Source organism: Natator depressus, chromosome 1, assembly GCF_965152275.1.
Source record: "Natator depressus isolate rNatDep1 chromosome 1, rNatDep2.hap1, whole genome shotgun sequence".
In the NCBI taxonomy this organism is placed as follows: Eukaryota; Metazoa; Chordata; order Testudines; family Cheloniidae; genus Natator; species Natator depressus.
This window is the reverse complement of record NC_134234.1, coordinates 169,965,714-169,979,146: the sequence shown is the minus strand read 5'-3', so window position 1 is coordinate 169,979,146 and position 13,433 is coordinate 169,965,714. Positions and strand designations below refer to the sequence as shown.

Genomic DNA, 13,433 nt, shown 5'->3' with positions numbered 1-13,433 from the left:
CTCATCACCATCATCTTCCTCATCTTCACCAGTAGCCATCATTCTGGGCCCTCCCAAGGGCTACATTTCTCTCCCCTGCTCCCCTGGCATGCCACTTTTATAATATGTTATGCTGACGTTACCATGTCTAATGCATATTTAATAGGAGTTTCTTCCCCCCTTCCTTATTTGTATTTCCTCCCCTTATCAATGTTAAGGTGTCCTCCTTCTATAGGTTAGTGTATTTACGATTTCACCCCGTTATCATATATGTCAATTTGTTGTCATGGCACTCTTGCAGTCGGATGTTCCATCCAAAACCTCTAGAAGCTGGTGTCAATTAATGTTCTCAGGTTATGTCATTATGGAAGAAAATCCCCCTACACTGTACTTCCAGTTCCCCCAAATTTATGAGTTACCTAACTTAATCTATGCCAAAGTTCATAGGCCACAAGCCTCATGCTAACTGCTGAAGCCAATGTCTTACAGGATACAAGCCTGTAGGTTCCTTGTATTACTGCTGAATATAATAAAACAGAATATAATGGAAAGCAGAATATAATAGAGGTAAGATTGCCCACTAGGCTGTAAGACGGCTAACAACCATTTACATATATAAACAAAGCCAAATTTCAGACATTCAGATTCCAGAGATGGCACTACTATGTGATCAGCTTCTAGAATATGTTCTCAGTGGACATATGTTCTTTTTTCTTCCAAAATGAAAAAGACTAAAAAAATTTAATTTTGACTTTGATTAACACACTGAATTTTTCTCTAATACCCCTAAAATATAACAAGAGTGTGATTAAAAAATTTACTAGCAACAATGAGATTAAAATTCATCCAACCCCTTCAGATTGATAGGGATTATTTACGGAAGCAGGAGATGGACTAGGGATGCATCATCTTCCTTTAATTCAGCTAGGGGGCCATTGGATGCCTGTTTTACCCTGAGGAACACTGAGATTACATCAATACTTGGAGAAAGAGGTGTGATTGAAGCAGCTCGTGTAGACATACTCACTCTATCTCTCATCAATTAGCATGCTACAAATAGTAATGTAGCCACAGCAACATAGATTCCAAGTCCAGAAGAGACCATTGTGCTCATTTAGTCTGCCTTTTTCCATAACCTAGAACGTCCCAACAATAATTCCTAGAGCATGTCTTTTAGAAAAACATCCAGTCTTGATTTAAAAATTGTTAGTGATGGTGAAGCCACCACAACCCTTGATAAACTGTTACAATGGTTAATTTCTTTTAAAATTGTACCCCTAATTTCCAGTCTGAATTTGTCTAACTTCAACTTCCAGTCATTGGATCACTGCATAGGTGGTGGCAAACAGCAGTGTAAGAACAAACACTGTGCATGCATGGACCCTGTATATATTTAATCAGGTGTGGCGAGTCCATGCCATCACTCACCGATACCCATGCTACTGTAGCTACAATACTGTTTCTCGGGCATTAGCTCTTTGAGAGCGAGAACAAGTATGTCTTCAGGAGCTGGGAATCACACCCCCAGCTCCAAGTGTAGACATGGCCTAAGTGGGAGAAGACAGGATTGTAGTGGTCATATCACAATCTGCCAATTCCCTATTGGAGGTCAGCATGGCAACTAGGTAGGCTTGCACACTCCCCAGCTGGCCACCTGCTTAACCTGGCAATTTTAAAGGCATGTATGCAGCAGCGGTGCAGCCTTCTTTTGTCCTGCCCCTTCCCTTAAAGTTTTCTTAAAGGACTAGGATTAAATTCATCCTAACTAAGTACAAGGATACTAATCATCAAGATTCAGGATAGAGTGGATAGTGGGTAATACATGTGTGTCTCTAACCTCAGGTTTTACAGATGCTTTCTTGTGATGCTTTGGATTTTCCTCTTTGTGTCATAATGTACCCTTTGTCAGCCACTTTAGACCACAGGTAAGAGAGGGATTCCAAAAAGCTGACCACAAGAGATTGATGAAAGTTTTGCCATGTGAGATGAGGGCTTATGCTCTCTGTACAACAACTAGGCTGCTTTCATAATATACATAAACATTTGGGCAGTTGATCCCTGATGCACTTTATTATACCAGGTGTGGCTTTAGTTTCTTTCAGGTTATAGGTCTGGAGACTAGGACAGGCCCTCCGTTGCATTTCTAAGATTTAGCTTTCATAGGCTTCTTGTTACTGGCCATTAATTGTTCATCGTTTCTTGGCCATAATAAAGCTGCAACCAATTTTAGTAATTTTTTCTCTAAATTAAGTATGTAGAGATCTTCCTTCCAACAAGCTAGCAGCAAGGTAGTTATGTGCAGTTTGTCAAGTCAGAGCTCAGAAGGATTCAAATGATATGGTATAGAGTTATTTAGAGCAGTAACAAATAAAATACTCTGAAAGAGATTAACTAGGGCCTCATCTAATACAGTATTACTGGAAGAGAATTTTTCCAAAATAAGAGATCCAGAATCCATCATGAACATAAGAATGGTCATACTGGGTGAGACCAAAGGTCCTTCAAGCCTAGTATCTTGTGTTCCAACAGTGGCCAGTACCAGATACTTCAGTGGGAATGAACAGAACAAGGCAATTTATCCAGTGATCTATGTCCTGTTGTCCAGTCCCAGTTTCAGGCAGTCAGTGGTTTAGGGACACCTAGAGCATGGGGATGCATCTTCACTAATAGCAGTTAGACCTATCCTCCAAGAATTTACCTAATTCTTTTTTGAAGCCACTGATATTTTGGTCTTCACAACATCCCCTAGCAATGAGTTCCACAGGTTGACTGTGCATTGTGTGAAGAACTGCTTACTTATGTTTGTTTTAACCCCACTGCCTATTAATTTCATTGGGTGATCCCTGATTCTTACGTTCTGGGAATAAGTAAATAAGGCTTCCTTATTCACTTTTGCCACAGCATTCATTATTTTATAGACATCTAGGACATCCCCTCTTAGTCGTCTCTTTTCTAAAATGAATAGTCCCAGTCCTTTTAATCTCTCCTCATATGGAAGCTGCTCCATCCCTCTGATCTTTTTTTTTTTTGCCGTTCTCTTCAACTTTTCCAGTTCATATGAATCTATCTATCTATCTATCTATCTATCTATCTATCTATCTATCTATCTATCTATCTATCTATCTATCTATAGATAGGTATAGATTTGATATAGATATATAGATGGGACAACAAGAATGACTGCCCTGCACCAAAAGCGGGGTGCCATTGTCCAGGCTTCCTGGAGGAAGACAGTAGTGCTTTATGGCAAGCATGGGGCAAAGGGGGAGAGAACAGAGTTCAGAAACTGCTGCAAATAGGTGGTGTTGGTCTGCTTTGCAGCACTGACTCACCCCCTTGGAATGTAAGAGTGGAAGGCTTTAAAGGTGCAAGCTCTGGCATTGGAAACCTCTTTCTCCATGCAGCAGGCAAGGCAGCACCCACCCTCCCTCCCCTTAAGGCGTGATTATCAGGTGGGTTTGAACCTGCTGTGGGCATTGTGGTAGTCACTCCTCTTTGAGAGGTCTGGGAAGAAATTTTTCCCCTCACCACCATATTGGCTTCGGTGGAGTAGGTTTTTTTCACCTTCCCCACAGCGGGTGTTAGGGAGGACCTATTATGCTGAGCACAAAAGGTGTGGTAGGCTGTATGTCACAACTTACTTGGTAAGTGTGGGGCGGATGTCCAGTGCAGGTTCTCCATTGGGAAGGCATCCAGTGACCAGATGAATGGCCTGGTAAAGGACTTAAAAAGGTGGCGTTGGTTAAATTAACAGAACGGTGGGGGGGTTGGGCTATGGTTGGAACGGCATGGAGCCAAACCCCCTTTCTTGTAGCCCACCTTACCCCTCCTACGAGGGAGTGTGGATGGTAAGGTCCCAACAATGGATTTGCTGGTGGGACCTGGATGGAAAAAGAGGGGGAGCTGGTGGAAGCCGCATTCCCAGTTAATTACAAAACAAATAGGGTTTACGTTCACTGTACACTTTTTTCTGCCAGGTAGTCCCAGACATCTAATAATAAAGTTGCAGTCTGATTAAATCCATATCAAGTGTCTCCTGTCCTTCTTTTGGTATAGCTGGACAACTGCACACACAGTATTCAACAGTACTCAAGGTCTGGGCATACAATAGATTTATATAATGGCATTATGATATTTTCTATCTTATTATCTATTTCTTTCCTATCGGTTCCTAAAATTCTGTTAGCTTTTTTGACTGCCACTGCACATTGATGGGATGGTTTCAGAGAACGATCCAAGATGACTACGTGAGAAACTCATAGATGAGAATTGACATTGGAGCAGTCCACATTATGAAATGACACATTTCTAAATTCAGATTTCTATGATAACCTCAATAGTGTATACTTGAATAAAAATGTGTTGCATTTTTTATGGAAACAGAGGCAGATAACATATTTGTTTAATACTCTCTTTTTTTGCAGATGCTCCAACATTTGTGTCAAATCAAACCTTGTATTATTCTTGGGAAGGCAATCCTATCAATATAAGTTGTGAAGTACTATCTAATCCTATAGCTTCAGTTCACTGGAGAAGAGGAAAATTGGTTTTACCGGCAAAAAATACTACCCATTTAAAGACTTACAGTGCAGGAAGAAAGCTGATATTAGAGGTAAGGCTTTAAATGTAAATTATCACATTACATTTATCAGTGTGGAGTCATTTAATTTCTTCACCGGTCAGGAATTATTACTGGGGTTGTATAAAACACTTGCGGATCAGATCTGTGATGTAATGAAGAAGTTTCAGAGGGAAAAAAATCTTATGAGCTATTTATCTCCATATTCCTTGTGATCAGCTAGAAAGAAGTCCTTGGTTCTAATCAATTGTCTTGCCTTCAGTTCACCACTCTCAGTGAACATTAATATAACCTGAGTTTTTTGCAAAGTAGTAAATAAAACATGAAGATTTAAAAAATAGTAAAACTGATTCAGTAGATTGATATTATGAATGATTTAGTGCCTGCATGAAAAAAATTTGGCCATTTCAGTCCAGCTCAAAGCAGACAGGTATATGCAATACAAAACTAATTGTCTTTCTTGTTGTAAGTCTCCATAACAAGGCTGTTGTATAGAGACTAAAGTCCTTTCTTATCTCTTAGAGCCAGTCCCAATAAGTCAGGAACAAGCTATGTTGTCTGCCACACATGAGGAAAAAGCAGATGCGAAGGATGTGATTTAATTAGGCCCCAACAATTTTATTAACTTAACTCATCTGGGAACTATCCTGCAATAACTCATACAGTGCAGGTCATGAGTCCTTCCTTAATAATTTTCACCCGGGGCAGGACTGATGTCAGCCCCTCCCCACTCAACAGCTGGTCCCTAGCCCATTGCTTGGACTCCAGCATTCTCTTCTCATGTGAGGGTTGAGGAGGTGGAGAAGAGGAGATTGTCTCCTCACTGTACCAGACACCAGTCCTGTTTCCCGCCTTTTTTAGGGAATGCCTTTCCCTAAGTCCATTTCCAGTTCTGGTTTATCGGGGAAATGGACCCCAATGAAGTTAGTAAATATGGAAATAAAGGTTATGTACTGGCATCCTGATGCACTACAACAAAATACATCAAAAATATGTAAAATGAAAGGAATGAAGTAGCATTGCTAACATGTACATTATTTCAGATAAGTATCTGATCTAGTTATTCTACTGAAGTTATAAAGACAGTAGAAAACAGTTAGGAAGTTTTAACATACATTTGGCTCATAGTTTCAGTAGGGTAGCCCCTGGAGGGTCAGAAAGAGTCTTCCTCAGAAGAGTGTTGTGAAGGTAAATTAATAAATATATATCAAGTGCTTTGGTGTCCTTGAATGAAAAGTGCTCTAAAAGTGAAAAAGAATATTATCACTCCTGGGGAGGGATAATTTCTCAGTATTACATATATAAAATTACACAAGACATAATGTTTTAGATCTTCCATTTGTGTGAGTAAAACAAATGTATTTTATATCTGATTGCTAATACATTTTTACATTAAATCTAATCCTAATGAGTTGCTTTGTTCCTAATTCTTTGATAATTTAGTGCTGAATAGATTGTGGGAAAGTTTCCTGTGTAATTTCAGCAAATCAGTGTAGTCTATAAAATACAATGCAGTGCTTACTGTTGACACATGTGCTTCTAAGTTGTCAGTGGGCCTTATCATGTTTCCCTTGAGGTCAGCGAAAACCCTGTCATTGATTTCATAGGGAGCAGGATAGTATCTGCTTATTATCATGCAAACAAGATTTTAAGAGACTGTAAGAGAAAATGGGTTCAAAGTCACTGTGAATTTGACACAAACAAACACTACTGGCTAGCTGGCTATTCTATGTCACTATCTTTAGACTGTCTTCTTTTAAATTGAGTTTGTAGTTATGTCACATGAAAAGGAGGTTCATAGATGAAGTTTGATTTTAAAGCATGAATCCACTGACTGTTTGTTTGAGGCTCCCAGGGTCGGCCGGCCCACAACATTTTGGCACCTGAGGCAGGGAGCTCAAATGATGCCCCCAGGCACCCTCGCTTGGGCCAAAACTTTGAAAGGTCTCAGTTCTACCTTCTTCCTGTTCTACTCCTCTCTAGCACCTGGTTAAATAATTCAACTTTGAATTGTTGTTTGGGATTGGGATTGTCCCGTGCCTCATAATCAACATGTCTTCTCCTTCGGTGACTCTTGTATTCTTGAATGGGTGGGAAAATAGCTTCAGTGTGAAGATCCTCTGCCAACTTCTGTGCACTCTTCAGAACGTTTTGAAATCCCTCATCTGACCGGTAAGACTGTAGGTATGACTTTGCTTTGCCCAGTTGTTCCATTGCTCCAGATATATCAAGGTCAACACCTTGGAGTCTCTTGCTTACAACATTTATTTCAAACAGTATGTCATGCCACAACACTAAGCCACACAGAAATTTGAAGTTATGTATGTTTCTGGTGATTCCATTTCCCTCTGCCACTGTTCTCCCATGAACAGTTCCTGTCATAGCATTATCCTCCAGAATGATAACATCTGTCTTCCCAATATGGTGTGCGATAGGCTTTATCGCTTCCACTCGACTTTCCCATCGTGTGGCACTCAGTGGTTTCAGTGTCAGAGAGGATGTTCCCAGATGTTGCTTCAAAATTTGCTATCGATGAGTTGATGCAGAGAAAAATACATACATGCTTTGAATTACATCAAAAAATTCAGCAGCCTCACTAGAAGCTGATGCTGCATCACTGACCACCAAGTTCAATGAATGAGAACTGCATGGGACCAAAAAACCTCGAGGGTTTAACTCTTGGATCTGTGTCTTCACTCCTCTGTTCTTTCCTCTCATGTTGGCACCATTATCATAGCCCTGACTTCTCATGTCAGCTATCACAATTTCCGTATCTTCCAGCTTTTTAAGAAGCACATTTGTCATACCAGTTCCTGTAGTATCATCAATGTCAATAAATTCTAGAAAATGCTCTCTGACAGTCACCATTGCAGGGACATTTTCACTAGGTTCTGTTGTTGTTACAAAATGCACCATTAAAGTAATTTGTTCTATATGGCTGATGTCAGGTGTGCAGTCCAGAATAACAGAGTAATATCTTGCTGACTTCAGATCTGCCACAATCTTCTGTTTGACTTTTGTTGCCAGTAACTGTATGATCTCATTTTGAATTGTTTTTCCAAGGTAGTGGTGTGTGTACATTGCTTGGGTGGTGACTCTTCTTAGATGCTCCTGGAGTACAGCATCAAACTCAGCCATCAGCTCCACAATTTTAAGGAAGTTTCCATTGTTTGGCACATACAGCTGATCTGAAGTGCCACACCGTGCTAGGTTTTGGGTAGCAAGCATTCTCACAATGGCAATGAGCCTTTTCAGAACATTTTGCCAGTAAAGAGACTCTGATGCAATCTTCTCTTGATGCTGATCATCTATGGTGGCCTTTAACCTTAGTCTCATCTCAAGCTCTTTCCACCTATGGAATGCTCTCTGGTGATTTGCTACCTTCTCATGCCATGCCAGATTTCTAGCCAGATTTTTCCAGTCCTTTGTTCCTATAGAACCCAATTTGGCTGGAACATTAGACTGGAAGAGTTTGCAACAGAAACAGTATGCAGGATTCTGGGTTTTTGAGTACATAAGCCATGACCTCTCTACTTTGTCACCATTGGGGATTTCACGCCAGTAATGTGTCTGTTTTCATTGTCTGTGGGGAACATGAAGTTTTTCACTTGCTGTGGCCCATGCAGTACAAGGAAGTCCCTCAGGCTACTGCACAAGTGGGTCCACAGTTCTGCATCATCTAGACTTAAGGAACTAAACTCAGCAGCAGCTGTTTCTTGTGCCTCTACCACACTCTTCTCTGATCTATACTTTTCTTCAGGAATGTGCATGGTTGCATCCATTTGAGATGGAGATATGGATGTTGCAGTAGCTGCCAGGTCACCTGCACTCTGACTAACTGGAAGATCAAGCATCTCCTCACCACTCACATCCTCACTGGGGCCGGAAGGCTCACCATGAACATTTATGTCTATGTATCTCAGGAGAGCTCCTTCCTGCTTAGATAGTAAAGCTTCCTTTGCTTTCTTTGTTTTTTTGAATGCTGCCCCAGAGGGGTGTTTTCTTCTTTCACTCATGACTGCTGTTCTGTGCCAGCTATAGTGGCTCTCAACACTCAATTGAAGGGGACAAATAAGCAGGCTGGTAGCAGGGCCTGAGTGAGGGAAGATATCAACATCTTAAGGGCCCAGCTGGTTCGTACTACTTCAGTTGACTGCCTGTTCTCCTCAAGTGGGTTCAGGGAAGCAGCAGGAAACAGGAAGCTCCCTGAGAAGCTGGTGTTAATCCATCCAAGCTCCTAGGGGTGCTAGAGAGGTACATAAGAGGCTCCTCCTCCTCCTCTCTCTCCCTGCAGCTCCTGCTGCTTTCTGTTATTTCCTCTCACCTTTTCTCCTTCCTGCCTGTTCTGTCTCTTGTGCCCTCCTTCCTCCAGCACAGCACTCCACCATCTCTGTGCATCTAGAGCAGAGAGAATACATATGCACCAGCAGCAGACACAATTTTCTACACTCTGGGTCCTAGTCGCCCCTCCCATCACCCCCCCCCAGTCTGGCACCTGAGGCAACCGCCTCAGTTTGCCTCATGGTAAGGCCAGCCCTGGAGGCTCCTGAGCAGTGAGAACTCAAGTGTCACTGTGAGTGGGTGACTGAAAAATGCATCGTTGTGGTGTCTTAGAATATCTGTTTTTAAAAAATGAGAGCTTCACAACTTAAAAAGTAATGCCCGGAAAGAAATCCTTCCCGATTTTCCTTCTCATTTATTTACCTGCTTATTCTCCCTATTGGATCTTTCTTCCCTTTGCAGTGTATCAATAATGACAATGAATGATTGAAAAGTCCTTGAAGAGGTAATGAGAAATGTTCTGAATATGATATCTTGGGTTTAACAAATCTGTTTCTGCTTGTTATAGCCATTACTGGCACTAATAGTATTTTTATATATATATTGTGAGGGGAGTGAAGTGTTGAATCCAATGGTGTAATGCAAAAATAAGTTAGTAATCAGGAAAATGTGCAATGGTTTACATAATGGTGACTATAAATTTGCCTGAATTCCTAATCTGAGTCCTTCATTCAGACAAAAATCCCATTAACACCATGGGAGTTTTGCTTAAAAGAGGACGTCAGGATTGGGTCCCTACATTATCTGTAGGAGATAGAGAGAGATCATAAACCTCAATATTCATACAAATTGTAAGGTCACAACTTCTGTTTAAAAAAAATGACCACTAAGGGAATGTCTATATGGAGAGTTAGTGTATAGCAAGCTGTGGTGTACATCTACAGTGCTCTAGTGCAGCGGTTCTCAAAGCCGGTCCGCCGCTTGTTCAGGAAAAGTCTCTGGCATGCCGGGCTGGTTTGTTTACCAGCCACATCCACAGGTCCGGCCAATCGCGGCTCCCACTGGCCGCGGTTCGTCGCTCCAGGCTGCAGGAAACGGCGCGGGCCGAGGGAAGTGCTGGCCTCCCTTCCCGCAGCCCCCATTGGCCTGGAGCAGCAAACCACGGCCAGTGGGAGCCACGATCGGCTGAACCTATGGATGTGGCAGGTAGACAAACTGGCCCCGCCCGCCAGGGGCTTTCCCTGAACAAACGGCGGACTGGCTTTGAGAACCACTGCTCTAGTGTGCTACATGCTAGCTGGCCATTTGGACACTGCTACCACACACTAAAAGTTACATAGTGCTTTTTGACCCATTAATGTTTCAAACAACAGTAGGTCAAAGTGCTCTGTGGAACTTTTAATGCCCAGTCGCTATGTTCACACTGCAATTTATTATGTGACTACTAGTATGCTGCAGATTTATACCCCAGCTTGCCATGCACTAACTCTCTATATGGACAAGTTCTAAGAATCCAGTGTTTTAAATCAGGGGTTCACAGGACAAATTATTTGGTGGCCTCATAGTGCAGCCACCAACTGTTCCAGGTGGCCGCTCTCACACTTTTTCCTAAAATACTTAATTTAGCTGTAGGAAAAACAAATAAATATGCACAAATACATGTCCAAATCATTGTAATTGATTTAGTGCTAGCTAAGAATTCTGTTGTGAAAAGGCTGCTGCCTCACTACCCCAGGGCTGAACCCAAAGCCTGAGCCCCCTTACCCCCCCGGGGAAGGTGAAGACACTCACTGGCTGCCTGGTCCTCCCTCATTGTGCCCCAGGTATCTCCATAGCAACCAATATCAAGGTGGTGCATCCAGGAGCAACAAGGAGGGAGAGGGGCTGCTGCTTTGCCCTCCCCACCCACCATCACAGCCCAAGAGGCTGTGGACACAAGGAAAGCCCCTGGTGGCCACATCTGAGAAACGCTGTTTTAAATTAAAATAGTATTACTCAAATGAGGAAATACATTTAACACCTTTCCCCTACCAATATTTCACAGCCATGCTACTGTCCAATGAACACAGATAAGGCTATGCATACCCTGAATCTTGCAGTGTCCATTTGTGAGGGCCCAGATATCCTGGAAGACAGCTCACCTACCTCTTTGAGCCACCACCTACCCCTAATGTTAGGTTAAATGTTTCCAGAGGGCTCGTAGCCTGGTCCCTTCCTCTTTCCTGGGACAAAGTGGCCTCCTTTGCATATTATGGACAGAAGGAGGGGTCATGTTGCCTTTAACTTCCCTAGAGGATGTTTTCTATTCAGTGGTGTAACTGTGGATTTGAAATATTTCACCTTGTCCTTCTGTTGTTTAATGAATATTTTTTTTCATACAAGCTTTGAAAAAGAGAGAATTTGTTACAGATCTACCACATTTATGTCACCATTTTGTGAAACGTATTTGATAAGGTAAAATAAGGGAACATCCTAATACAGAATACAGTTTAAACAGAATTAATTTAAATTTTGAGAAGGTCAATGGCATTTTTGTAATTAATCATTAGAAAATAATATTTAAAATTTGTTTATGCTTCTTTTAAAGATTGCTCCCACATCTGACAATGATTTTGGGCGATACAACTGCACAGCTACTAACAGAATAGGAACAAGACATCAGGAATACATCCTTGGGCAAGCCGGTGAGTATATTGTGTCCAAGTTACTATATCCATACCTTTGTATTTTCACCACTGTGAAGTACAATTGGACTTTTTCCGTTCACTTAATTCCACTGGAGCCTTTAGAACTGTCTTTTTAGTCCTCATAAAATGTGACATTGTGTAGGTAAAACAAACTGGTTCTCACAAAATAAGATCTTCCCAAAATTTTTGCACTGAACTTTAACTTTAATGGGGTTACTCTTGTTTTATGCCAGTGTAAGAAAAGGAGAATCAGGTCCATCTCTTTCATTTTTGCATCCAGTGTTTCCGTGTGAGGACCAGGATCAGAACTAAAAGTGCTGAAATACTGCAGCAAAGCCTATTTTCAAGAGATGTATAGTCCAGGTCTGCCAACTAAAAGTGCAGAATTTTTCCTTCATTTTAGAAGTCCAGTTAAATCCATGGGTTGCACAGGTGTAATTTAGAGCAGGATTTGGCCCAAGGATTTAGGATTAAATTCATTCAAGCTGTCAGACTTTTGGATGCTAATTGCAACAGAACTTTTGGATGTTTTTAAATTCATCTAGAGGATTGTAGATTAATTTTAAAATAAATTTGTGTATTCACCCTTTGGCAGTGCTCACAAATATGCTTGGTTTTGCAGAGTACTGAGTATATGGAAGGATTTTTTTCTTGTTGAATGACTAAAAGAATACACCAGAGTTGGTTTCATAGCATTTTTTCACTTCTCACATGTCAAATGCCAAAATAGAGCAGTGAAACTTCACCAAGTTTACAGGATCAAAAAACAGTAGGGGCCAATTCTTTAGATGATATAAATCAGCATAGTTCCGCTGAACTCATTCCAATTTACAACCACTGAGGAGCTGGTCATAGATCATTTTTCTACTTTAGCTAACTAGAGTTATATAAAGGAGATCTTGGTGTTTTTGTTTTGTCTTTTAGTAGTGTAAGGAATTATTTTATACAATATTTTTCTGCAATCTGCTTTGTTGCAACTGTAATAAAATGTAAGGCTAAAAAATAAGATATACTCTTTACAATCCTAGTGGGAATATATATTTGGCATTATTGCTACTTTATGCATTTACAGACTGAAGGGAGACTGATGTTTCCTTTACTTTTACTTTTAAACTTGTATAACACATTGCACTATAGACTACACTTTTATTTCAGTGTTTCAGTGTTTCAAGAGTTGCAGAAGCAAATTGTGTTATTTATTAAGGGGATTTATTGTGTAGAAACCATGCACAGCTTTGAAAGTTTACCCCATTACCTCTAAAGAAAAGACGGTTTTAAACATCTTTGATCTTTCTGGTTGTGGTACATCTCTCCTTTGTAACAATTATCAAAACAGTTGTGCTGCCAACAGTAGCTGAAAGTATTATTTATCAGAAATTAAGTAGACTTTCCATCCAACTTTAAGTGAGCCTGGTAAACACTCGAGAAAAAACATTTTTGATCCTACTTTGGTTTGCCTTTGCCCCTTGCCAGTGAATCAAAATATATATTCCTTTAACCTCCTCATCTGCCTTTTGCATAGAAACACCATCAGGCTCCAAGCATTACACATAAAGCGAATTCCTTGCCCTACCTCCTCACTCAGCCTCTCCACAACTCAGAACCTCCCACAACTTAGAATCCACTCCCAGAAAGGAAAAAATATTTTACCTTACTTGTGTAGAAATAAAACAGAAAAGATCTGCTTGTGGAACATTTACTCATGTTGGTGAGTATTTACTGAAGTGGTCACATATAATGGGACTACTTGTGTGAGTAAGCTTCTACAACTAGGCCAAAAACACACATGTAGCAACTTATTTGATTATCTTCTAGTGCCCCCACTTATTTGGGTTCAAGACTTTAGACTAGTCCTCAGTTAAAATAATGCATTTGATATGTTAAAAGTTTAGTCCATAACTAAGAAA

The 13,433-nt window shown here is 40.8% G+C and overlaps 1 protein-coding gene across 2 annotated transcripts in view; it reads left to right on the top strand.

Moving 5' to 3' along the window:
• NCAM2 (neural cell adhesion molecule 2) overlaps positions 1-13,433 on the top strand; it is a 525,587-nt gene that overhangs the window by 382,516 nt on the left and 129,638 nt on the right. For both annotated transcript variants that reach the window (XM_074971360.1, XM_074971367.1), the window contains exons 10-11: positions 4,404-4,591; positions 11,427-11,523. In XM_074971360.1, coding sequence (XP_074827461.1) covers positions 4,404-4,591; positions 11,427-11,523 — 285 coding nt within the window. The remainder of the gene's footprint in view (positions 1-4,403; positions 4,592-11,426; positions 11,524-13,433) is intronic.